Source organism: Pan paniscus, chromosome 12 (genome assembly GCF_029289425.2).
Source record: "Pan paniscus chromosome 12, NHGRI_mPanPan1-v2.0_pri, whole genome shotgun sequence".
Lineage (NCBI taxonomy): Eukaryota > Metazoa > Chordata > Mammalia > Primates > Hominidae > Pan > Pan paniscus.
In genome coordinates this window covers 38143908-38171289 of record NC_073261.2, presented here as the reverse complement: position 1 = coordinate 38171289, position 27382 = coordinate 38143908, and the positions used below count along the sequence as shown (strand labels likewise).

The window sequence follows — 27382 nt, the reverse complement described above, 5'->3', positions numbered from 1 at the left end:
CATAAGAACTTCCATCTGAGTTCATATCTCAAACACAACCCACCAGTCTCTCACTTACTGCCCTCTGCTCCAAGTCTTCAGATAGTTATTTTTCATGGGGTAAAAATATGGCTTATATATTGGCTTGTAATTCTGTTTAAGATGGCATACTTATGTTCCTTTATTCTTTCAAACTTGGTCCTTATTGTTGAAACCCGGCTTTGGAGTTCAGAAAACTACTTTTTACTTCAACATGCTGTGGTTGAGACTGTGCAATAACTTTTGGCACTAGGTCTTTATTTTTGCATACATTTGCAGCAACATATCTAGTAACTTAAAAATCTAGACTGTGAAGAGTTATATTTGGGTACTCCCTGAAAAAAGTAGGAAAAAATACAGTGCCTGCTGCTGTCCTGGTCAGGGGTCTGCCTTACAAAAAGTGGTGGGGGGAGGGGGAGGAGGGGAGAGAAACTGTTTTAATATCACCAAACCTTGTCAATATACATGTACTCTAGTAACTGCTGAACAAAATCAAAAGAATGTATTAGTTTTGCGTTGCCAGTAATCAGTCTCAATTAGGTGCCCGTTATGCAGAATGAATTTACTTGATGAATGAATGTAGGGAAGGAAGAGAGGATTAGAATGAGCTCTCATTGAGCTTTCTCTTCTCTAGTGTCTCATTGCTCAAAGGGCAGGTGTACCTCCTCCTTTTTGCAGACTCTGTCATGCAAAGCCTGCTGCAGCTGATGGGAACTTAAAATGTGGTGCCTGAGGTGTAGCTGAGAAATTTATGGTCATGAGCCCTCAGCTGCACCAAGTCCTCTGAGTTCTCCAACATCTTCTTCTTTAGGCATCTAAGAGAATCCACAGTGCCTGCTCTCCACAGAAACAACACATCTGGGCAGCTAGGCCACAGAAAGCAGGGAGGTTTGTGTTCAGGACTGTACCATTGTGGGAGGATAATGTGTACTTTGCTGGCAGCGATAAACCCCAACATCCTCAGCATCCATCCTCCTGATTTTAAGCATGAAATCTGTCACTGACCCACTGCCACTGAACCTTTCTGGGACTCCAGGGTCCCTGTTGGAAACCGAATAAATTAGGAGCCGTGGAGGCTGGCCTGGCTTCTGTACATCCCAATTCAAATAGGTGTATCCATTACTGTAAAAGGGGCTGTGACTGGACCTACAGGAGATGGAGGCCGGCTCTCCAGGGGTGACGGGCAGGGAGAGTGGAGGCTGGGTCACACAGCATCTCCATTGGATCCTGAAATAATAAGAGAGAAGTGCAAGGTTATGTATTGTGAGCCATTTTAATAATTTTCTGTCTGTTATTTATGTTTTGCTCAACTATTTTTTTGTGTGTGATTTTGGTTAATACTCCCAAAACATACAGGTTTAAAAAGAACCAAGATTTGCAAAGCACAAAGGGGACCCTAGAAGTCACCTACCCCATCTCCCTCTTTCTGTGTCACAGCTTTCACTGAAGTACATGTCCTTGCTCCTTCTGGAATCTTCCTCACTCTCACAGATCTAGAGATCACATGCCCCATCCTGGAGGACAAGACACATCTAACAGGAGGACAGAACACACATGGGAGGTGGCGGGGCCCACAGAGTTCACCCTCCCACCCCATCATCCTCCCTCATTTCCCTTCTGCCCTTACCAGGGACCCAGCGCATTAGCAGCCCTGGGAGCTGAGCAGGGAACCTCATTGTGGGAAGGTGAACTGAGGAGTCCTGATCAGTCAAGGCAAGGTTAGAGTGAGCTTTTTTCTCAGACTCACAAGGGAAGGTCCTCCCTAGGGGACAGTATGCAAATCCCCTGGTGGGTGCAGTGGGGTGGAAAGAGCCAAGGAGAAGGTGGGGACCTCTCTTGTGAGCAAAATGACATAAATATATTTTATGTTTTTAAGGAAATCAATAGAGGTAAAATCTGTGTTGCCTGAGTGGCAGAAGGGCCATATATAGATGTTTCCTGCTGTTTCCTCTACCCAATTTCTAGTTCGTTAGGGCTTTCTCAGTCATGTTTTACACTTCTCTTTAGTAAGGTTGAGCTTTCAGAAATATTTGGTGATTCTTATTTCTTTGTTCAGGTTTATTTAAAAGAACCTAGGTTTGTTTTATTTTATTTTATTTGAGGTAAAACACACCATGCAAAGGGTTCAAATCTTAAGGGTGCAAATGAATGTCAAGATCCAGATCATTTCATGTCATGATCCACATCAAAATATGGAAGGTTTCCAATTCTCTCGCTGCTTTCATTATGCACCTTCCCAGTCAGCAACTGCTGCTCAAAACACAATCAATGTAACTGATACTGTGACATCTATTATAATTGTTTTTTTTCCTGTACTTAATCTTTATATCAGGTAAATATTTTTTGTAGCTTCTTTCTTATTTCTTTCATTTTTTGAGGGCTTGATTCCTTCTTATCAATTTGAATTGCTGTCTGCTGTCATTCCCTGTTATTCTGAAGGATTTTCTCTTGAATTTTCCACAAGGCACATATGCTATTAATGAATTAGTCTTTGTGTATGAAGGAATATTTCTACCTTGCTTTTATGTTTAAATGATTGTTTTGCTGGATATAGCATTTGTGGCTGGAGATAGCATTTTCTCCCCCAGCATTTAAATATATCATTCCACTGTCTTCCCACCTCCATTAGTAATGATGAAAATGTAGCCAATAGCTTTATCATTGCTTCCTAGTACAGAGTAAGTCAGTATTTTAGTGATGCCTTCCAAATTCTCTGTGTCTTTGACTTTCAACATTGGTACTATAATGTGCATAGTTATGAACTGCATTGTGCTTATCCTAAAAGGGTTTCACTGAGTTACTTTCATGTATAGATTAATATGTTTCATCATTGTGAAAAATGTTTTTCATTATTTCTCCATTTTCTTCTTTTTCAGTTTTTATTTTAGAATCAGAGCATACATGTACAGATATGTTACAAAGTTATTTTGCATGATGCTGAGGTTTGGGGTATGACTGAAATTATTAACCAGGTAGTGAACATTGTACCCATAGGTAGTTTTTCAGCCCCTGCCCTTTCTCCCTTTGTCTCCCCTCCAGTAGTCCCCAATGTCTATTGTGCCCATCAGCCGTGGATTCGACAAAGAAACTGTGGTATATATGCACCATGGAATACTATGCAGCCATAAATAAGAACAAAATCATGCCCTTGCAGAAACTTGGATGCAGCTGAAGGCCATTTTCCTAAGTGAACAGATGCAGAAACAAAAAACCAAAAACCATATGTTCTCACTTATAAGTGGGAGCTAAACATGGGATATTCATGGGCATAAAGATGGGAACACATTTTTAGCCTCTTTCTGTCTTCTCCTTTGTGATTCCTAATACAAATTTGTTGGTATTGCTCACATGGACCTATAATGTCTGAGGTTTTATTCTTCTTTATAATTTTTTCCTTCTTTATATGAGATCATTTCTATTGACTTGTTTTTCAGGTCACTGATTCTTGTATCATCTTAAATTGACACAAGAGTCTATTGAGTCTATCTAATACATTTTTCAATGGAGTTGTACTTTTCATTTCTAGATTTCCCAGTAAGCCTGTTTTCATAGTTTTGTCTCTGTTTGAGAGCCTCTATTTGTTGAATAATTGTCTTTACAAATTCCTTTTTAAGTCTTTTATTATAATTAGGTTATATAATATAAGGTTAAAATAATTCTTTGAACATATATTTGATAAGGGTGGACCACATAGACACCATGGAGATGGACCATAAGGCAGGGAGCTCAGAATTAGATTAGGTGAATTTGGAGTCTCTGACTATATGATGCTCTTATGGGCTTTAATTATTTCCCATGTTTTATGTTTCTCATATTACAAATAGCTTTTATTTTTAAGATAGTAACTATATATAGAAATTCAGCTTATACATCCTTGGAAATTTCTAACAGAAAAATTGATGAAATGATGGCTTTTCTTAGGCCCCCACACCAGCCTCTGCCTGGGACCTGACTTTGTCTCTGAGCCAGTGGAATCTGTGATGAGGTTTTGAGTTGGGCAGTGAAATCATGGCACGGTAGGTTGTGCTCTGGGTGGTTTGGAGGACAGGAGGACACTCCTTCAGGGTTAGTGATGCTGGCAATTCGAGGGGAGACTCAGCATGGAGCTGCCTGTGAGTTGCCCCAGCAATCCTGCTTGGACAGTGATCATCTCACAAGTGTACTCAGATTTCACTGGATGGCCCAAACGTGGGCTCAGGTTGGAGAAGGACAAAGCTATAGGGATGAATATATAAGGCTCATTTGATACTCTGAAATGTCAGTACAACCATAATGAATTATATGGGAAGGGAAAGGAGTCACAAGGTTGTGATTTTTTATTTGATATTAAAATATATCCCCTCAGCTCATTTTTCCCTCCAGGATGTACCTACTGATATACATTTAACGAAAGTCACTGTTTTTAATTGTCGTTTTAGTAAGTGACGGCCTGTGTGCAGAGTTCCTAAATAACTGGGAAGCCAGACCATTATTCCTATGGGTGAAGCCAGGAAGTGACTGTGGATGTGAACAAATGTGAGTTTCGTGTACACGTCTCCAAAGACACAGGCCGCTGATCTGGGGAGAACATGCAGTCATTTCACTTTCCCATACCCAGATGAGATGACACCTTGATCTGTGTTCATCTGACGAACTCTAAAATCTGGACCATATTCTGAAGGTCTAGTTCACACTTCTTTTCTGTGCTAGTGGGACTCTCTCACTGACATGTATTGTACCCTCTGCATAGGACAGTCTGTGATACATACAACTTGTTTTCTGCTAAATACCCATCAATCATGTCATTTATGAGTCTTCCATAGATGTTACCTGACCTCTATGGCTATGGGGTCTTCCAAAAGAATGGGCCAGAGGTGGAGCTGTCAAACTGTAGCCAGATAAAAAGTATAAATGTCAAGAAAGGGTAATGAAGTGGTGATGATAATAATAATAATATTCCAAATTAGTCTGGGCTCTTGACTGTGATTACTGGTAAGTGTGAAAGAGTCTAGGTTTGGTTTTTATTAGTTTTATTTCAATTGATAAATTAACCAAAGTGTGTAAATCTTGAATGTTCGACTGAATAAAGTTTATGTATAATTCATTGTCCGGATGGAATGATAGAGTATTTCACATTCCCTTGTGCTTCCCTCATGGACAATCTTTGCTCGTTATCACCCCTCCCACCCAGCAAAAGTAACTGTCTTTCTGAAATCTAACACAATCATTTAGGTTTTCCTGTCTTGAACTTTATATAAATAGCATTAAGTGTATTTTTATCTTTTTAGACTTGGTATTGCTACTTACAACTTTTGAGGCCTTCATTTCTTCCAGAGGAGTCAAGGTCCTGTCTCATGTCATTTCCTGTGATTCTGAAGGATTTTCTCTCAAATGTCTTGTAAGACATAGCTGCTATGAATGAATGTATTTTGTTTATCAAAGAATTTTTTTGCATTTTCTTTAGATTTGAGGGGTATTTTCACTGGATATAGATTTCCTGGTTGCCTTTTTTTTTTTCCTTTCAGCATTTAAATATGACATTTCACTCCTTCTAGCCTCTATTGGTCCTGATGAAAACTCAGCCAATGGCTATGTTGTTGTTTTTCTGTATATAGTGTCTGCTTTCATTCTTGATTCAATGAAGATTTTCTCTTTGTCTTCAGTATTTTAATATAATGTGTTCAGTTATTAATTCCTATTGATTATCTAAAAGATTTTTATTGAATTTTTTCATCTAAGAATTTTTTATTACTTTTGAAAAGTTTTTGTCATTATTTCTCCAAAGATTTTCTCAGCCACTTTCTCTTTCTCTCCTCCTTTGTGACTCTTATTATACATTTGTTGGTATTCTTCACTCTGAGCTATGAATCTCTGAAGTCTTCTTTTTTTTCTAAACTTTTTCTTTAGACTCAATAATTTCTATACCTCTATTTTCCAGTTAACTGATTGTTCTGCCATCTCAATTTGCTATTAGACCTAGCTAACAAATATTTAAATTGGTTTATTGTACTTTTCATTTCTAGAGTTCCAATTTGGTCATTTTTTATATTTTCCATGTCTTTTCTTGAGGCCCTACTTGCCGAATCTTCTTTTTTTTAATATTTTCTTTTTTATGTCAATGATCATAGATTTAAACATAATTATTTGAACATCTGCATATTAACTGCTTTGTAGTCTTTGCTAAATCCAATAATTGGGGCAAGATAGAATTAGCTTTCATTGACTATTTTCTGTTGTTATTACTGTAGCTGCTTTATTTTTATTCCTTTAATATTGTTCATACTTCTCTGCTTTTTTCCAGAAGTTGTTAAACTAAAAATTGTACATTTTTGATAGCATATTATAGTGGCTATCTTTAGATTTTGGGCTTTTTTATTTTAATTTTAACTTTTTTAGAAATAGGGTCTTACTCTTTCACCCAGGCTGGAGTGTGGTGCTGTGATCATAGCTTGCTGCAGCCTCAACCTCTTGGGGTCCAGGGGTTCTCCAGCTTCATCCTCCTGAGTAGCTGGGACTATAGGGGCATGCCACCACTCTCTGTTATTTTTTTTTTAATTGTAAGATAAGAGTGTCACTATTTTGCCCACCCAGCCTGGTCTCGAACTCCTGGCATCAAGCAATCCTTCTGCATCAGCCTCCCAAAGTACTGGGATTACAAGCTTGAGCCACCATGTCAGGCCTGGAATTTGTTTTGTTTTTCTGATCATTTTTTAATTTTCTTCTTAGTTTCTTGTCTGAACTTACTGATAGTACCTGACTTATGACAGTTGGAGTTATAATGTTTTGACTTTCAGATGGTGTGAATGTGATATGCATTCAAGTAGAAATAGAAATTCTAGTATTTATACAACTATTCTATTTTCTCTTTCAATATAGTATTCAATAAATGACATGAGGTATTCAACACTTTATTGGAAGATAAGCTTTGTGTAAGATAATGTTGACCAACAGTAAGCTAATGTAAGTGTTCTGAGCATATTTAGTATAGGATAGGCTGAGGCATAATGTTAAGTGGATTAGATGTATTAAATGTATTTTCAATGCATGATATAGAAAAATCTGTATCTCACGTGGCGTTTGACCATAGATATCTCTGCTTCTTTCTGTTCTTAATATTAATATTTAGTTTGATTTTATAGGAACTACACATGTATCTGCATAGCAAAGTGGTCACCAATGATCTGAGACATTTTGCTCAAATATCTGGAGGTTATAAATCTATCTTCTGTCAACCCATCTGTGTGTAGTTTAAAAAGCAAACTGCATGCAAAATGCAGCTAGTTCTTACCTCCTTCTGGTTTTACTTTGCACCGGAAACTCCTAGTTCTCATCACTCATATCTATAACTTCTAGGTCACTACGAAAATGTGCAGAGATTATTTCAGCAATATGGGTCTATCTTATCCAGGAATCTGCTATTTACTATCAGCAGATGTGCTACTTGCCCCAAACAAGGCATCATCTTGGACTAGCAAAGCTGTGGGCTTTTTCTGTTCATTTCCTATGGTGTTCTCCATGTTTAGCTGGAAACACTGAAGAATTATTTCCCACTCGTTGGCTTTACTCAAGTCCACCCACTTTGGCAGCAAGCTGCCAGTTTTATTTGCTATCCTCACATGGGTAAAACTCCAGTTCTGCAATTCATATTGACTGAGCTCGGAATAGAAGGGTGCTGTCACAGGCAAAAGGCTACAGACATTTTCTGTCCTTACTCAAAGCACTAGTACTTTTTTTTCTATAAAGAATATGCATCCTTAATTATTTTATGCTTTGCCAATTTTCAGAGTGCTGAAATAGTTTTGATATTTCAGCTTTATATTTATAAGTGTGTTTGTCGTTTATTCTTGCACAGAAGATTTATTAAACTCTTTGTGATGCCATAAACAGAGATGCCTTATAAAATGCGTTTAAATGAATGTAATAGCCATGCTGAAATGGTATGATGTAATGGACTAACATAAGTAATTTTGGACTTGAGAACTTGAGCTCCAAAATGGCCAAATAGAGCAGAGATGCTAAAACTGAGTGGCCACCCCACTAGCTGTCTGTAAAGGAAGCAGCTGGTATAATCTAGTAAACACTGATGGTCTTCTTGAGGTTTTTGTTTCATGTTGAATCACTGTGGGAGGCTGGTTATTATACTGCTGACAGTAATAAACTGCAAAATCTTCAGGCTCCACGCTGCTGATGGTGAGAGTGAAGTCTGTCCTAGACCCACTGCCACTGAACCTGGCTGGGATGCCAGTGGCCCTGTTGGATGCACCATAGATGAGGAGCCTGGGAGCCTGGCCAGGTTTCTGCTGGTACCAGGCTAAGTAGCTGCTAACACTCTGACTGGCCCTGCAGGAGAGGGTGGCTCTTTCCCCTGGAGACAAAGACAGGGTGGCTGGAGACTGCGTCAACACTATTTCTCCGGTGGTATCTGAAATTGGAAATAAAACAGAAATGCACTCATGTAATCAAAATCAAACCCACTGTCTTTAAGTAGAGCCAAAATTGTTGATCTACTTTGAATTTTAATTATATTTCTTGCTGAGCAGAGGTGGCAGGAGTTTTCACTGATGTGCAAAACCACCTCATGTTCCCCTCACCTGGGAGCCAGAGTAGCAGGAGGAAGAGAAGCTGCGCTGGGGCTTCCATGATTCCCTTTGGGTCCTAACTGAGCAGTTCCTCCCCAGGGCTCTGACCCAGGCATTGATATGGGCTCTGGAAGGTAGGGCAGCTGGGAGGGACATGCAAAGCAGCTGGGTGGGAGCTGAGCTTCCAGCTGCAGAGACCACCTGCTTCTTCCTCTCTGCACTGAGCATCCTGCACCGCCCTGGTTGTCAGGTCAGAAAAGTCTGTTGGCTCAGTCTGAGTGTAGAACTCCTCCCTTGTGCTCACAGAATTTCACTCCTGTGTCTTTCTTCTCCTCAATCACCTAAATCCACCCAGAAGATGTTTGGCACAAGCCTGTTAAGAACAATATAAAAGGCTGTGTTTTCACTTCTCTCTTCCTATCCTCAATATGCCCAGTCATCTCCCTAAGTGCATTATTGGATCAATGGAAATGAAGAGTCTGTTAAAACTTAATCTTCCAGATACACCTTTCATTTGCTTGTTAGTAATGTTTTCTGAGGGTCCTGAAGCTTTCCATTAACCCAGCCACATACCCTCTTTGAGTTAAAAAGTGAAAAACTTCTGTTTACAGTCACATGTCCTGGCAGCCCTGACATAGATGCTCCATGGCTTGCCGATTGCTTGGAATTGATCAAGTAACTTAACTTCCCTGTGTCTCGGTTTCCATATCTGTGTAACTGTGACAATACTGGTACCTACCTTACAGTGCTGTAGACAGTTTAAAGAAAATAAGATAAAACATTTACAATAGTATTCAGGACATTATGTATGCGGCAATTAATTTTGTTTTTATTGATTAAATATTCAGCACTACAGTCATCATCATTATCATAAATATACTTACTTGGCACAGAAAAGAGTCTTCAATCTAATCCAAGAATGTTTTATCCACAGCCAAATTTAATTCTAAGCTTTTCCTTCACTAACTCTACACAACTCTTTAAATCCTAATGATTTGGTCTTAATCTGTGCTAAAGTACTCACACCTTCAATCATTCCCACCCATCCCTGTCTAACGCATTACTTCTCATCATCCATTATCAAAATGTTACTCTATAAAAGGTTCCATGTCCTGTTGCTGTCCTTCTTTCTTACATAATCTTTATTCTACCCTGTTATCTTTTGTCTTATTCTTGCCCCAGGACAATAAGGAAAAGCTACCATCATTACCTGTGGACTTGCTCCAGTATAATTTTGTCAGGCTTGTTATCTTGGAAATGAGGACTATGTCTGGCAAAGAAACATATTCATCGGGTCAATGTGTTATGAAATAAAAGATTTTATCTACTTATGATCCAATAATTAATTTAGACCTACTTGAACAAGTTTTTTTTTTAATGAACAAAGAAGAAGATGATGTAAGAGGAAAATACAATACAATAGGAAACACAAGCTATTATAACTCTTGCTTCACGGATTTCTACATATATATTAGACATATGCTGGGTATATGTGTGCAATGGTGATCCAAAAACTGAACACTAACTGGCTGAAGGAAAGCCTGTATTACATTGGGTCTTGTCTATTTTTCCAATTATGAACAGAAAGCTACAGTACTATTTGTATGAGTATCAAACCTTCTAGCTGCTGTGATGGAGGTAGAGAAGATTTACTGAGACAAAAGCCTTGGAAGTAGCAGAGGTTTGTCCTGTGATGTTATGGGTGTTGCTGTGGTTGTTGTTGTTAGGAAGTACAGTGGAAGTGAAAGCAAGTAGAAAATTTACAAGCTCTGCTCTTCCTCATACTCACAACCCCCTCTAGAGATGACAGATAGTGGCACAGGAATCTCTGACACCTCTAAGGAAGTCTTTTTTGCTCTTTCCAGGATCTTTCCTGACAAGTATTGTTTTGAGTCACAGATGATGTGGAAGTAGGTGTAGAAGAAAGGACTAGAGCAAGGGAAGAAGTTTTCAATCCCAGGTAGTGGTTGTAGGCACAGGGAAATGGAATTTTTCATAGATTTATGCTACACTTCTATCATGTTGGGGAGAGAGGCATCAAACCAAGCTTATTCTTGAAAGAAACATTACATTATTTTAAAGAGAAGGAACTATGCATTTCTTGTCAAATAGATGTTTAAAATTCAAAGTTACAATTTTTTTTTTTTTTGACAGTATCTTGCTCTGTCGCCCAGGCTGTAGTGCAGTGGTGCGATCTTGGCTCACTGTAACCTCCATCTCCCTGGTTCAAGTGGTTCTCCTGCCTTAGCCTCCCAAGTAGCTGGGATTACAGGCATGTGCCACCACACCCGGCTAATAACAGGAGGGAGTAAAGGGCCACACAAGCATGTACACAAGAGACAACTTTTCTTCTTTTTTACAGAATAAGTCTAAATGTAAAATAGCGTTATAATGTATGGACTCATGTTTAAGACAAGTCTCTTGGTTTTCTAATTTGTGTTGAACCCAAGCAGTGTTGTGATAGAAAATGAGTTTCTTTTTCTTTAAGCTGAATTTGAATTTGCTCCAATAGCCTAATAGACACCCTAGTGGCAAGTCCTCTGTGATGCTCGCCATTGTCCCCATGTCTAACAAGGATTTCTACTGGACACAGAAGTTTTTCTAAGTCCAACAAGAGGGAAAGAGACTGGGCCATCATTGTTCTCATCCCAGATTTCCACTTCCTGCATAGAAGGTATACATATAGGTAGCCAGACGTTATGAAAATGGATTATAAGCATTTGTTAGTGAACAAAATATGACTCAAACAGTATTTTTATTTTTTATTTTTAAATTTCTATTTCTTATTATTTGAGACAGACTGTCACTCTGTCACCCAGGCAGGAGTGCAGTGGGTGCAATCTTGGCTCACTGCAACATTCGCCTCCTGGATTCCAGTGATTCTCAGGCCTCAGCCACCCAAGTAGCTGGGATTACAGGTGTGTGTCACTACGTCCAGCTCATTTTTTTTTTGTATTTTTAGTAGAGACAGGGTTGCACTGTGTTGGCCAGGCTGGTCTTCCTCACCTGAAATGATCCGTCCATCTTGGCCTCCAAAAGTGCTGGGATTACAGGCGTGAGCCACCGCACTGGGATTTAAGCAATATTTTTATTAAGTAAAGTGTAGAAGAAAAAGTGTAAGTAAGGTGACAATAAGAAAACAAAATGCCATAATGGAAAACGATAACTTTAGGGCAGAAAACAAGAAAAGGCAAACCAAGATTCCTGTAGGGCAAGCCTCCAATGCACAATCCAAGGAGGAATGTCAAGGGTGAAAACTCTGGAGCATCCAGATAGTGGCCCAAAATACCAAATGCTGAAAACCCAGAATACCCGAGTATCAGCCTATGAGTGTCCCCACACCAAATGCCAGGAAACCCTGGAGTATCCAGGGGCTGACCAGTGCAGAAAATCCTGGAGCCTCAGTGGGGTGGCCAACAATGAGCCCCAAAGGCCTGGTTGGGGCCACAGAACAATGTGACTCTGGCTTCTTAGAGTCAACAGAACAGGAGAATTCTTACATCCTAGTGTCCTGCCTTAAACAATTGCACAAACATAATTAGCAGGGACCCAAAGAAAAAACTGCAAAGCAAACACATACATCGGGGCAGAAAATAAAACGAAATGGCTGATGGATAAATAAAATGGCATTAGAGGAGAAATGACTAAGAGAAAGAGCAATGAGGATGTAGTCAGGTGTGCTATGGGGGACTTCCAATGGACTATCTAGCCAAAGGCCTTATTTCCTGGATCATCTGATATAGGCAGGTGGGTAGATGGGACACTTACAGTTGTGCAGGAGCCAAAATGGGGCCAAGCAGTGTCTGACATGGGGCCTGCATGAAGATCTCTCCAGGCTTCCCAGCTCGGGTGGGTTGGGCTCCTATGGGGGGACTGGAGCACGGAGCGGCTGGCCTGCATGAAGCAGTGGCTCTGTGGCCACTTGCCCATCCCCAGGGCTCCACCACCTGTCAGGAAAGATGATGGCTCTTAAAACAGCCTTTGGCTAGTGTTAATAGCTCTGCAATGTTAGCAACTCTGTAGCTTTGATTGCTGTAGCGCTGATCACCGTCTCATCCTCTCTCACTGATCGCTGTCTTGCCACTTCTCCAATAGCTGTCTTGCCCATTGCTGATCACTGTGTCCGTCTTCTCATAAAGTGCCATCTCTTGCTGTCTCTTGCTGTCTTGCTTCTCGCTGTTTCCACTGTCTTACTGCCACATCAAATGCTGCTTCTCACCATCTCTAGTGGTGAGTGGCTGGCTCAATACTGATGCAAGGCAAGTTCTCAGCTTTGCTCAGGAAGGAATGTAAGAGTAAGCCAGTAATAGAAGAAAACAGCTTTATTGATGGGGCAGCAGTGTTACAGCTCTGTGACTACTCCTGCGGAGCAGGGGTAATTCATAGGCAGAGAGCCGAGAGTAGCAGCCAGGGGCATTTTTACAGTCACATTTATACCCACTTTTAATCATGTGATAATTAAGGGGTAGGTTGTTCAGAAATAGCTAGAAAATGGGTGGTGTTGCCCCAACTTCCAGGTGTTGCTATGGCAGGGGAAGGAATTTCCAGGTGTTGCCATGGCAAGGCGCTGCGACTTCTGGATGTTTCTATGGCAATGGTAAACTCTCATGGCACTGGTGGGTATGTCTTATGGAGAGGTCCTTTCAGAACCCTGTTTCTGTTTTGGCCAGCCTCACATCTGGTCCAGAGCGGAGTCCTGCCTACCTCTTGCCTCAAAAGTAACAAGAAATCTGTAATGAAAATTTACCCAGACAGAAAACTCCAATTTTATATTTGGTAGTTAGTGACATGGAACTTATCAAAGTTACACAAAGATTCAAGTGAATAAAAAATACTCTCAGAATTATTATAGGAGGTCATAATGTCCTGTAGTCCAAAAATTAATATGCACATAACAAAACAAAGAAATTAAAAGCTGATATCCATTGTGAATATAAAAATAAATATCTTAAGAAAAAAAGAAAAATGCAATCCATCTGTATATCTGCACATTTAGTGAACACACATTGTAAAAAGTGTTACAGTTTTTATAAAAACTCTTGATAGGTAATTTTAATTTCTGAAAAATGTATATGAACTATAAGGTATGTTGGATCTCTTCCCCTAACTTAAAAAATATTTCCTCGCATTTAAATTCTTTACCAATTTTTAATGACTTTTTATTGCTTAGAATTGTAGTTGATATAAATAAGAAATGTGTATTAAAAGCCTACCATTTTGATTTAACCTATGAAATATATTTAAATTCTTGGAAAAATCCAAAAATACCTAGAAAAGTGAGCTCTTGCCAGAAGATACACAGTTCTTTAGTGTTAGGCTGAGATTATCTCCCAGAAATAACTTTTGGCTCATGTAGCTTCCAGGACACTGCAAGAATAAAAGATGTGAAGACAATGTTACTTAATTGGATTTGCAATTATTCACTATTCACTGTTAACCAATTTTATTGAAAAAAATGATTCCAATCAAATACACTGATTTTAAGTGTACTGTTGGGTTTAATAAATAAATACATTCTTGGAAGCAAAATCAATACATATAACATTTCTGTAACTCCAAAAAGTTTTGTCCTACTCTTCAGGAATCAACTTGCTTCCACCTCACAGAACAGACCATCCTTAGTCAGCTTATTGTTAGTATAGATTCCACTATCTTTTTAAGAATTTCACATAAAGGAATATAGCACATGTTCTTTTGTGGCTGGTGACTTTCGTGCAGCATAATTGTTTCCTAGGCTCATTCATGTCGCCTTGTGTCCTCGTGATGTGTTACTCTTTACTTTTGAGTATTTAAATATGTAGTAATTTCACAATGTATCCCATCACCTGCTGATGACCATGTGGGTTGTTTCCACTTTGGGCCATTATGGATAAAGCTACCACGAATGGCATTATACAAGGCTTTGCATGAATATTTCTTTATTTCTTTTAGGCAAATACCTAGGAGTGCCGTTACTGGGTCTTACAGTAAGTGTTTAATACTCTGTCAAACTGTTTTCCAAAGTGGTTATACCATTTTACATCTCAGCCCAGAATTGATGAGAGTTCTCAATGTTTCAGCTACTTGTTTTTAAGACTTTTTCTTAATCATCACTCAACAGTGACCAGAATGGCTAATGATCATTAAGTCATGTTTTCCTTACAATTTCCTTGACTTTTGTGGGTGCTTGACTTGTATCAGGATATTGAAAACAGGATCAATATTGTCTTAACCCCCTTTTAAACACTTTTTCTAAGTAATGATATTTAGGATGATAACAGGAGATCTAAAGGGAATGTTGGTAGTAGTAACAGGCATTATTCAATATTTATTATCATACTCCTTAAGACAATACATTTTGAGTGAAATAGCATTCAGCTAGACTCGGGATAAAAAGGTTCTAATCTCACCTTTAGCATTAAATATTAGGAAACCTTTGAGAAAACAATCCAGGAAGACAAATCAGAGGGTGTTTTGCTAGTGGAGAAGTGCTGCAACACCTAAACCCTATTAATGCCAGATCTTTGCAGTGATTTCCACTCATAAAGTTGGGTTGACTCCTTGCCTTGTTCTCCTATGTGTCTGTGTGACTTTATGCTGAGGGGATGTGACATCACAGAGGGAGAAGTGCCCTTGTATACAGAAACATGGCTTAGGAGATTGGCTTTGGAGGTGGCTGCAATGAAATATACATTTTGAAGAAGTCCCCTATGAAATGTCTTATAAATTGTTTCTTATGGCAGGGTGCTCGGGCTCACACCTGTAATCTCAGCACTTTGAGAGACCAAGGAGGAAGGATCACGTAAGGCCAAGATTTGACACCAGCCTGGGCAACATAGGGAGACCACATGTGTACACACACACACACAAACACACACACACATACAATTTGTGAATAGTGGCATCACAAAGTGATTATTTATGAACATTGGCTAAGAAAATTACAAAATAAAGCAATGTCTTCTGAGCTAACAATACTATAATAAAGATGTCAATTATTTAACTGTAGAAAATACAGAGAACATAAAATTGTCTATCTTAACCATATTTAAAAGTGCAGTGCAGTGGCATTAAGCATATTCACATGTTCTCCTATTATTACCGATACTGTCTCCAGAATTCTTTTCGTCTTATAAAAACTAATATCTATACCCCTTAAACAATACTCCCCCCATTTCCTCTATCCTTATCCCTAGCAACCTCCATTCCAGTTCTGCCTCTATGTCAGTGATGTCTTTGAAGCAGGTTCACTGTACACTCGTTACCAACGTACCTGAGCGCGAGGAACACAACACCCCCACACAGCAAGTTACATGAAGGGGGTTTATTATTACAGATAAGCAGCAAGGGATCACAAAACTCTTGGACTCATTATGGATCAGTCCTCCAAGGCATACGAAAGTTATGTGGAGCTGATAGAGTCGACTGTGTGTACCCCGCTTGCATCACAGCTCAGGAACCCGGAAAAGCAGACACTCTGGGTTTTATATCCTGGGGTAATGAGACGCACAGGGCTAACGTGCTTAAGGACATTCCATTCTATGAGAAACTGGAATACAGCACAGGTAGGCTGTTCTGGCCAGTTCCTCTCTATCTCAGGATGTTACAATTCCAGCACATTCTACAATTATTCTTGAGAACTCTTAAAATAATCAAGAAAGTGGAGAGAACTAAGTCAGTTCAAGGTCATTGGAGAACTGTCTTGCAGTTACCCCACCACCTAGACATCCCCCTTAGTAAAGCTAGCATATTTCCTATGCCCACCAATTTCCCCCAAACTGGAGGCAGAGGTTTATCTTTTCAGATTGACGAAGCACCTTGATTTACACAATCTCAGTGCAGATTATTAAGCCATAGTGAGAGTACATTTTGCTGGTCCAAGGAAGGCTACTACCACTGGCAGGAGGATAAGGCCCCCAAAAGCAGTGACCTAGTCTAGGATCCCATGATCAAGAAATTAAGATGCCAAAGAGGTGAAAGGGGGATCTTTCAGATGCCCCATTGTCTGCAGCCATTGAGCCTGCATCAGGATCACCTCTACTTATATTTCTAGGATACCTGAGGTGTTTATCCAGGTACAGAAGGCAGTGTTGGGTGTTGGTAATTACATGGAACATCCGTTATGTTCCATGAGAATGTGCCCATTGTCACGCTGATTGGGCAGTGAGGTTGTTTCTTGGTCAGAGTGAAGTCTCATGGAGTATCCAAAATATGACATAAATTCCTCTCAAGGGTGGCCATGGTAGCCCCAGCATCTAATAGAGTGACATATATTTAGCAGTCCAGGAAGCAAGCTATTGCCATAGTCCTTTTCTCCACACAGGGGATCCTTTAATAGTTCAGTCGCTCAGTTGCTGTTTTCCTGACCAGATGACTGGGTTGTTGAAAATGGCCCATGATTTAATGGAAATGGAGCAAAATATAGTGTTAGGGGCAGCCTGCATGGCTGCCATCATTGCATGTAGTTTGGCCCATTGGGCAGAATGGCCATGTTTAGTGTCAATCAAAAGATGCCATCCCCTGGCTGGATGGTGGCCACACCCGGTGGACCCACTGGCATGTGTTTTGTACAATCATCAGGGCCCCATGCCATATTGACATAGGCATGCCTTTGAATCTTTGACTCTATGTGGCCAAAGGAGAAGCTGAATTGTCCCCTGTGGGTCATTTGTTCCCTTCTTGCAAGCTTGTCATTTGTTTATGGGGCACATGGGTATTGTGGCATCCTGGTTAGGGCTGATTCTGACTGTAACATTTCCATTTAGTAATTTGGATCTGTTGGGCCTGTCCAGTTTTATTGATTGTGTTTGTAGGCACCAAAGTGAGAATCTGTAGTTAAGGTAGCAATGTCACTCCTGGTCCTCTAGCTCTGAGATACTCAGGCCCTATCAGTTTCCTACAGCAAGCAAGGAGTTGCCATTCAAAAGAGGCACAAATGGTGGCTGCTTCAGGAAACATTTGCCTCCAAAATCTAAGTCTGGTGCACCCAGTGACAATTTTACATTGCCACAGACTCCAGTCAGCATGCCTAGAAATAGTGGACACCTGGATTTACATCGAGCAAGCAGGCTCTAAAGGTCTTAAAGAAATGCCTTGGACATGTATTGTTGAATAGATTCCAAGGCTACCGTTGCAAAGGGCTCCATTCAAAGTTGTCAAATTTGTTCATGCTTTTGACTAAGGTGACCAAAAAAAAAAAAAAAAAAAAAGACTCAGGGGGACAGTGCAGCTAGGTAAGAATCCAGTGGCTTTCCCGAGCTTATTTGTCTTGCATTTTTGGTGACATGGATTGTTGTTCATATGAGCTTCCTCTGGCAGGTCCACCTGGAAAGCATTATATTTAGCAAGAATAAAGGAGGCTGTGAATGATGTCACTGCGGACTGCGTATATTCCCTGTTGCAAATGTCAAATCCATGAAGCAAAAAGGGATTTACTAGAGGTTATTAAATTCCTTACAAATTGTTGAAAAGCCTTAAAGAACAGGCTCCAGTCAAAGCCTCTAGAACAATTCCAAGAATCGTACTGCTGGCACAGGTCGGGGCAGCTCCTCCTGCTGCCTGAGACTCCACATTCAAGCTGTCTCTTGCAGCAGAAGAGAGAGCGGCTCTTCTCACTACTGCCCCCAGAAGGACAGCAGCTCTGGTATCAACTATCAACTGCTAGAAATCTGACCCCTTTCTCTGACTGCCCATCAGATGTGTTACTACAGAGTCGTTTTGGATTGAGATGAGGGAGGGGAAATGCCTGATCTCACTCAAATGTGCTCATTTTCCTGGTCTGAGTCACAGCCAGGCAGCACAGTCCTGTGGGCACAATATCTTCACTTGCCAGGTTCCTATAAAATGAGAGTATCTTTCTTGACTGTGGAAAATATGGAGGCGAGGAGGGTCAAGCAATAGCAAAAGGAGTACTTGGAGTTGCCTGAGCTTCCACTCTGGTTTCCCCAAATGTTTTCAATCCATTAAATTCATGATAATAAACACCTTTCTGCCTAACCAGCCATAACCACTTTTCTTAGGTCCAAATGATTCAGTGATAAAACTAAAGAGAAAAAATAAATACACTTTTCAACGTTGAAGCTGACCAGGTGTCTGTCTCTGGTGTTTACCCCTCCACATCCCACTATGTGTTTCATCTTCCCTTTGCCTCACTGGAGATCCAAGTGCAAGTAATGCTTCACATGACTGTGATCCCTAGAACTTCATCCTGATGGCTGTTGACATCTTCTCTGAGTTTTACCAGTGGAAATGGCAATAAATAGAAAGATTCCAGAAGGTCCCCTAGGGTCCATATTTTCTGTACTTCCTCTCTAAAATATGTAAAGTCAATTATGTTTGCTCTTGCTTTATATGGGCTAGATCTATGGCCCCAGCACACATCTGAACGCCCTGTGTTGACAACTTATCCAGTATTGTATTGAGTCTGAATGGTCACATGCTTATCATATCATTTCTTCCAATTTCATGGAATAATTGTCATGTCAACTGTTCGGATTAAGAACCATCAGCCAGAAAACCACAGCCCTGAGAAAATAGAAATAGAGTATTTCAAGCTGTTCAGTTGGCATAATAATGATGAGTCTACAGCTCATTTTCAATATATAAATATTCTGTTTATGAGAGTAACAGTGTTTCAGAGCCTCCACCACATCTGACAGCATAACAATGCAATAGCACAAGAGTTTGTGTGCCAGCGTTGCTTGACTAATAATGGGTTTTTCTTTATCTATAGGGTAAGCTGCACCTGTGCACATGACAAGATCATGAGCTACACTTTGCTTCACTTTTTTTGAGATCAATAAACTGCTTGATCCAAAGCCATATTATGGAAGAAATTCCTGACTCTCATGAAAACACTTGGAAAATCCTCAAATAATATTTTATGCAGAAACATAACCGAAAAAGAAGGCAAATTCATATATTGCAAATAACCAGTGCCTTCCTCATGTTGCATGAGGTCCACTAGAATCACCTGACACCAGCTGTTAGTCTGAGCCCTGATGTGTGGTACAATGTTAAGGGTTCAAGAGGCATCAGTTTTCTTGGCAAATTAGGTGTTCAGAAGAGCCAGTAGCCCTGTACATCTCAGTTAGTTGAAACTCATATTACTGAGTCCCCACAGGGACCTTATTAACATTGGTTCATGAGGCTACCTGGGGAAGCTGGGAAAGGTGATTGACTGAAGTCCATGTGTTGAATCATCCTGATTATTAAAAGCCCCTGCTTGTTAATGGCATTTCACTTAATATTCTCTTGGAAAGCATTTTTTTATTATGGCTCATTTTTGAAATGTCTGGTCATAGCTTTTGCAGAATGACTTTGTCTGAAATCAGCCTGTTGCATTTATTTTAAGACTTGATGATCTGTCAAAACCAACAGCCAATATTTATTAAACTGCTGTTATCTTGCAATGGGATCATCAGATGTAACCATTGCAGTTTACCCACGGTTAGGATTTTTACATTTCCAGTGCTTCTTTGAAAATGACACTAATGTGACTCCATCCAGCGTGCATTGTTGTGAGAACTCTATTTGGCCTATCATCATTGTAGGCATGAACATAATGGAGACTTTCATAGGATGCAACGGTTAATATTCAACATTAGTCAAAATTTGCTCTAGTCCTACCCTCGGAGCTCTACTGGGTTGGAAAAATATTTTAGGTAAGAACAACTATTTGGTAAAGTTTTAAAAATAAAGGCTACAAAGAAATTTTCTGTAGCAAGAGTATTGCATACATAATAGAATAAATGTGCTCAAATATGAATACTATATATATTTGTAGCCAACATTTTATCAAACAAATATATATTCACTTCTATGTATCTTATATATATGCACATTTTCCCATAAATAAGGTAAATTTTAATTTTTTATTGAAATACTAGTTTTAATTTTGTTCTTAATTTTCTCTTAATAACTTCATAAATTGATTACTAAATATTCACATTTATACCACCAATTTAAGAAAAAAATACATATGTTTATATACAGGTAGAGGTATAAATACTGTATCAGTAAGCCTTTATGCATAATGATTGGTAACTGGTTAAATACACAACTCAGTGACAGAAAACAGTAAACATTTGTTTTCGTGTTCATGGATGCTCACGTTCACAATCCTCTGGCTGACCAAGGAAGGGCTCTGATGAGTCGTTCCTCTGCAGGGCACTGAGCTCACCTTCAGCCTACAGATATGAATTGTCTGAGGACAAGGCTGAACAGCAGTGACTGCACATGACAGAAGTGTCTTGTGGCAGGTCACAGGAGCGAACAACATCCCAAATCAAACTGCACAGTTGAATTTAAGTCCAATAATTTCTAACATAGCTTCACACATTTTAAATATATTCCTTTATTTCAGTGAGTACATATTTTCAAGAAAATGTTTACTCCATTTAATTATAGAAGGGTTTGATCATTCCATGAACAAATAATTATGTTTTCAAACTTTACAATCCTGAAAGTATTTGCAAATGTAAATTTGCATTAATAAGAAAATAAAGCTGGATGTGTTTTCAACATGTGGCTTCAAATATAATTTATTTAAATGGCCTCATTGAGGTAAAAATCATTTTAACTTGTGTAAATATCCCTTTTTGCTGTGCTTGCGTCCTATAGAGTTGCCCAATAAGAGTTCCTCCCATGGGATTTGGAAATCAGAAAAGGAAGACTCAATATTATACATTGGTAACTAAGACAGGTACAAGGACAGAGGTGAGGACTGGAGAAACACCTGGAAGGATGCTGCAGGAAGCTAAGAGCATCAGCACGCTTCCAGACAGGACTGAGGACCACATGGTTAGAAAGCCCTTACTTTAGGGGTGGATGCATTCTGTTTTCTGAGGGAGAACCAGAGAATCCTGCCTCTAATATCAACTTTCCTGACTACTGTATCCTTGTCTTTGAAAGGTTGTAGTCTGAACGTTAATCATAGGCATTGGTTCATTCTTGTTATACCCAACAGAGCCAAGAAACCTAGTGGGGAAAGGCACTCAGGGTGCAAAATATTGCTTCTGGAATGCAATTGAAATAGGCCCTGTTATCACACGGAACTAAGGTTTATGGTTTTTTGAATAAACTTAGAAATTGTCTCTCCCTCCCCGTCTTAAAACTCAAGATAGTTACATCTGTCTTACCTGAGTCCTTTTTTCAGTAAACCAACCATCAGGCCTCCCAGATACTATTAAGAAGCTGAAACTTACATATCACTGAATCGGGACAGTGAGACATCAGAACCTTCACCCACTGTGATTGCATAACTGACTTCCTGCTTCTTCTTGACCAAATTATCTTCCTTACCCCTCCCTAATTCCTGTTTTCAACATTTCTTCCCTCCTATATAAACCCCTAATTTATTTTGTCAGAGAGATACATTTGAGAATGGCGTCCCATCTCCTCGGCTGCAGCACCTGATTAAAGCCTATTCCTTGGCAATACTTGTTGTCTTCGAGATTGGCTTTCTGTGCGGTGAGCTGCAGGATCTACACCAAGTCCCTGGTATTTCAGTAAGAAAATTCTCTGCAACCTTCAGTGCTTTGGCTTATTGTAACCTGAAATCAAATTTATCCACAATTTCTGAGATAACTTGATATAACTCTAGGATTCACTTTGTCCACCACTGTTTACCAGTCTGAGCTTGCCAGCTCCCAACCCTTCCTAGTGCCAATGAACTTTCTCAAAGTGCAATAGGTAATATTTCCCTTTTTCATGGAACACTGACTTTTTCTTTGTTCTTCCAACATACTGAAGACCACTGAGTTTTCCTGTATGCCTCATTTGGCAAATATTTCTCTGCAAATAAAGCATTAAATTTAGAGATTCATCTCTACATTTTATTTAGACTTCAGTAGTTTATTCTAATTCTCTGTATTAAGACTATTCCTGCTTAGAATATCTATAGTGGCTTCTTCTGCATTATGATTTCCAACTGAAGCCATAAACTTGACTCCTCAGGTGTCATGATCTCTGTTTTTATTAAATAAGGAGAAGCATTGCTATGTCTGTGCAGTTGGTGCTGAGAAAGAGAAAAGAATTAGGGTGCAGAGGTGACTTCATGTCCCCTTCTACCAACACCATCAGAGTGTGGCTGCATCTGAGGAACAATCTCAGCTGATGGAGGCATCAGGAGAAGCAGCTGGGGCAGCCCAGCCTCACACATCTGCTTCCCTGGGGGTTTATGTTTGGGTGTGTAACACTGTGGGAGGGTAACTATTATACTGTTGGCAGTAATAAGTTGCAAAATCTTCAGGCTGCAGGCTGCTGATTGTGAGAGTGAAATCTGTCCCAGATCCACTGCCGCTGAACCTTGATGGGACCCCACTTTGCAAACTGGATGCAGCATAGATCAGGGGCTTAGGGGCTTTCCCTGGTTTCTGCTGATACCAGGCTAACCAGCTGCTAATACCCTGACTCGCCCGACAAGTGATGGTGACTCTGTCTCCTACAGATGCAGACAGTGAGGATGGAGACTGGGTCATCTGGATGTCACATCTGGCACCTGAGATTGGAAACATAAAAACAAATGTCCACACAATTAATCATGTTGTAAGAGAATTTCCCTGAATAGTAAAGCAGTACTGAGCACACTGGGCTGAGTAAACTGCTAGTGTTCTCCATCCTTACCTGGGAAACAGAGCAGCAGGAGCCCCAGGAGCTGAGCGGGGACCCTCATGTCCATGCTGTGTCCTGACTGGGTCTGACTCCTGCACAAAGTGTGACCAGCCTATTAATAAGGCTTCAGGGCAGGAGGTTGTGCTCTGGGAACATGCAAATGAGCAGGGGATGGGGCAGGCTGGGCACAGCTGCAGAGCTGGCGCATCTCAGTAACTCAGCACCAGCTCAGTGTTCCCACGTGTCCCAGGTAAGATCAGGGTAGCTCAAATTTTTCTGCAGAGAATGTGTTTCTACTGGGGACTATTTTGTTATGGGAAACATTTTTTGGTTTCTTTTTGACAATTTGAAATATTCCTTGGGAGTCGATGGAGCAATGTATTTCATTGGTGTATGGGGATTATTTAGGAGAATATTCTTTTTTGTAGGAAACACATAGTAAAATTTTAGACCCTACAATTCTCAGGTCTTCAAAAGACTCTCATGTGAATTCTGTTAGGGAAGGTGGTACTTATCATATACTTGGAACATTTCTGTGAGTTTAACATTGTTCCTTTCTAAAAAAAAATTAAAAATAAAATTTATTCACATGATGCTACATATATTTGTAAATGTTAGGTAATGGTGTTATGCCATTGTTCTTACCACTGTAAGATCAAGCAATTTACTTCAGATACACTAAGTTGATACCGTGTTTCCTCAATGCATGCAGCAATTACAGATCCACCATTATCAAGAGCTCTAGGTCTCTTTAATACCCAGAGACTAAATGGGCTGCACCTTATTCCTGTTTTGGGCACCTTCATAGTCTACCTTCTTTTCTGCCATTAAGTATTATTTCTCAACATTCATCTCTCTTAGTGAGGGTGACCACTGCATGGAGCATGTCCCAGTCGTGCACCATCAATGACACTTTCTTCTTTTATTTTTTATCAGGGACATCATCCTGACCCAGACACCAAGATCCCTGTTAACATCTTTTGGAAAGAGGCACTCAATCTTTTATCAAGCAACTGCCCATGTACATGGAGAAATCACTTGGATCCAGATGAAACTGGACAGGGATTTGCACTCGTTATATCTGATATCTCTAATGTGCCCAAAAATGTCCCAGCCTGGTTCCGTGGGAGGGGAAGTGGATGCAACTACATCAGCATCAGTGGGCTGCAGCCTAGGACTCCATAAAATTTTACTGATGCCTGACTAGGGGAGCCAAATCACAGTGCTGTAGCCTGTGCACAAACCTTCCTGCTGCTTTATGAGCTGCCTGAATTTTAAGGGAAATTGCTTATATTGGAATAAAGGAAGAAAGCTCCATTTGTCCTCTAAATGTTTGCTGAAAATAAACTGACAAAAGGAAGATTAATAAGAGAAAAGGCAAACAAAATTCACTTAAAGTGCAGCAGGATATCATAGCAGGGTGATTACCCAGATAACTCAATGAGATCCAGGTGTTTATATTTCCTTTCCAGGGAAGAGGTAATTGGGAAATGTAGGCAACCTGGAGAGAATAGATGAGAATAGAAATGCATCCTCAAAAGAACAGGTAATCACCTGCCTGGGTAAAGTATCAACTTTGAGTCTCTTCCATTTTTTATTCCTCTTTTGTGTTAATCTTCCCTGATATAAAAATTCTCAGGAAGAATTTTCTTGAAAATTGGTTTCCTTCTGAAGAATTTGCTTTTAGGCAGGTAAGGGATATTTAGGAAAAGCCCCCTGTGCATTTCCTGCTTTCTAAATGCCTTTGGATTTACATAATCCTCATACAAACGCAGCACAGTTTGAGATGTTATTTTCTGGATTCCTTTACTTGCAACCCACCTGCCAAGATCCTGTTCCAGAGAGATGCAGCTACAGACTGAAAGAGCAGTTGACCCCTCAACAACGTGGAGGTTGGGGCACTGACCACTGGTGCAGGTGAAAACCTGTGTAGAACTTCTGCATCTCCAACTTATGTAGTAATAGCTTACTTTTGACTGGAAGCCTTAATGATAAAATAAATAGTTGATTAATGCTTTATGTTATACATATTATATACTCTATTCTTCCAATAAATATGCTAAAGAAAAAAATGTAATTAAGAAAACCTTAAAAATGATAAAATATATTTACTACTTATTAAGTGCTTGCTCACAGATGACATACACAGAAGAAAATATAAGTGGATCTGCAAATTTCAAACCCAAGTTATTCAAGGTTTAACTGTACCATGATGAATGTAGCAGTCCCCATCTATAGTCTAGGGCTTTTCCCTTTGCTGTATCTCTGCTCATTTCCAATGGCTATATGTATGTCTTATGTGCTTTATGATCTTGGGCAGAGAGGTCTGCTTGCATGCCTTGCAGGCCAGATGGCCTGGAATGTGTATCTCTTAGGAAAGTGCTATGGTTTGACTGTGTCCTCCAGAATCCATCGTTGTAAAGTTAAATCTCAGTGTAACGGTATTGCCAGGTGGGGCCTATTGAGATGTGTTAGATCATGAGCGTGGAGCCCTCTAGTGGAATACATTAATGCCGCTATAAATAGGGATTATGGGGCTGGAATCTCTCTCTCTCTTCTGCTGGTCTGTCATGTTAAGACATGGCTTTTCTTCTTTTGAAGGACTGAATGCTCCAGGCATCATCTTGAAAGCAGAGAAACAGGACCTTAACCTGCCCATGCCTTGATCTTAAATTTCCCATTCTCCAGAAATGTGAGAAAATAAATTTCTGTTCTTTATGAATTACACAGTGTCAAGGAACCTGTTATAGCACCTTGAAAGAGACCAAGAGAGACAGTTCACAATCAGTGAGGACACGATGAGGTGTATACATACCCCAGCTTCCTCATCTCTCAGGTGGAATAGTCCAGAGGAATTTAGTCCATGTTTCTACATGTGGTTGATCTTCAGTTATCCTGAGTCAGGTGGGTTGTTGATGTGTCTTTTACCATTCATTTTCTGTTCCTGCCCTCATTTTTTCCTTTCCTCCCTGTGTAAATTTGCTGCCTAAACAGGAATCCTCATTGCTGGTGGACCCAAACCAAGACAGTAAATAAAATCGTTAATCTTTTGTATGAGGGGTATTTCTCATCTGAATTCTTTTATCATTTCCCTTTCTTTGACATGTAGGAATATTCAGGAAACACACTATGTTTTTTCACCAATCTATTTTAGATTGAATTTTGTGGTGATTTTTTTTTCTGTGTGTTAAAACAAAAAATTACGTTGTAAGCCACTAACCAGCTGAACGGACTCCTCTTTTGGTAGAGAGAACTTCAAAGAAATCTGAAAAACTAGGTTAAGCCATGACTGGCAGGTGGGTTTAGATGTACTTCATTATACTGTCCTTCATTTGGAGTTCAGACACAACTGACCGGCATTATCATTACAACAGAGATCTTTGGATTGACAAAACAGATGCTTTGTAGCAATAAGATACCATACTCCAACATGACAGATAATAGGCCCTGAAGAAAATCAAAATATTTTACCCTAAAAGTATTTCTTTGACATATTCTGAAGTGGCCCTGCAAGCTGCCTGTTGTGGGGGAAATTTGCATTCTGCAGAGAATCTCCTCCCCTTACTATGCCTTTTCCAAAGAGTCTGACATTTTTTTTAAGGTCTGATAAACAACATTAGCCACCTACTTTGTTTGCTACCCATAGGATTCATCTAGGTGACAAGAACCTTTGCTTCCACACCCCCTTTTCTAAACTCAAGCATTTCTTTATGATGAATTCAAGTGTTTAGGCAGAGCTTAACTCTTTCAACCAGTTGGCAGTCAGGAAATCTTTGAATCCACCTATGACCTGGAAGCCCCTACTTCAAGCTATCCCACCTTTCCAGGACAAACTAACGTAAATCTTACATGTATTGATTTATGTCTTTCCCTGTAATTTCTGTCTCTCCAAAGTATTTAAATGTGTATTCTTGTCACCCTGGGCACATGTTTGCAGGACATCCTAAGGCTGTGTCACAGGCCATAAGCTTTGGGAAAATAAACCTATAAATTGATTGAGACCCGTCTCAGATACTGTTTTGTTTATACTGGTCACAAACTTAAAAATCCTCTAAAACAATCTACACATCAATAAATCTACATTAGAGACAGTGGAATGATCATACCTTAACAGTTAAAGCTCACAATTTAAAGGAACCTGAGTCTAAGATTTTGGCCAGCTCTCTTTCTTCATAAAAAATACTTCGTGATTTTTAAAATTTTACTTTAGAGAA

The 27382-nt window shown here is 39.8% G+C and overlaps 1 protein-coding gene across 1 annotated transcript in view; it reads right to left on the bottom strand.

Moving 5' to 3' along the window:
* The window catches only part of LOC100967682 (uncharacterized), a 292562-nt gene extending 269271 nt beyond the window's left edge, over nt 1-23291 (bottom strand). The window contains exons 1-7 of the mRNA XM_055107357.2: nt 23181-23291; nt 22752-23055; nt 18013-18172; nt 12345-12523; nt 11583-11644; nt 9787-9846; nt 8122-8419 (exon numbers count right to left, since the gene is read on the bottom strand). Coding sequence (XP_054963332.1) covers nt 8122-8419; nt 9787-9846; nt 11583-11644; nt 12345-12523; nt 18013-18172; nt 22752-23055; nt 23181-23235 — 1118 coding nt within the window. The 5' untranslated portion in view covers nt 23236-23291. The remainder of the gene's footprint in view (nt 1-8121; nt 8420-9786; nt 9847-11582; nt 11645-12344; nt 12524-18012; nt 18173-22751; nt 23056-23180) is intronic.
* Between the last annotated feature and the right edge of the window lie 4091 nt (nt 23292-27382).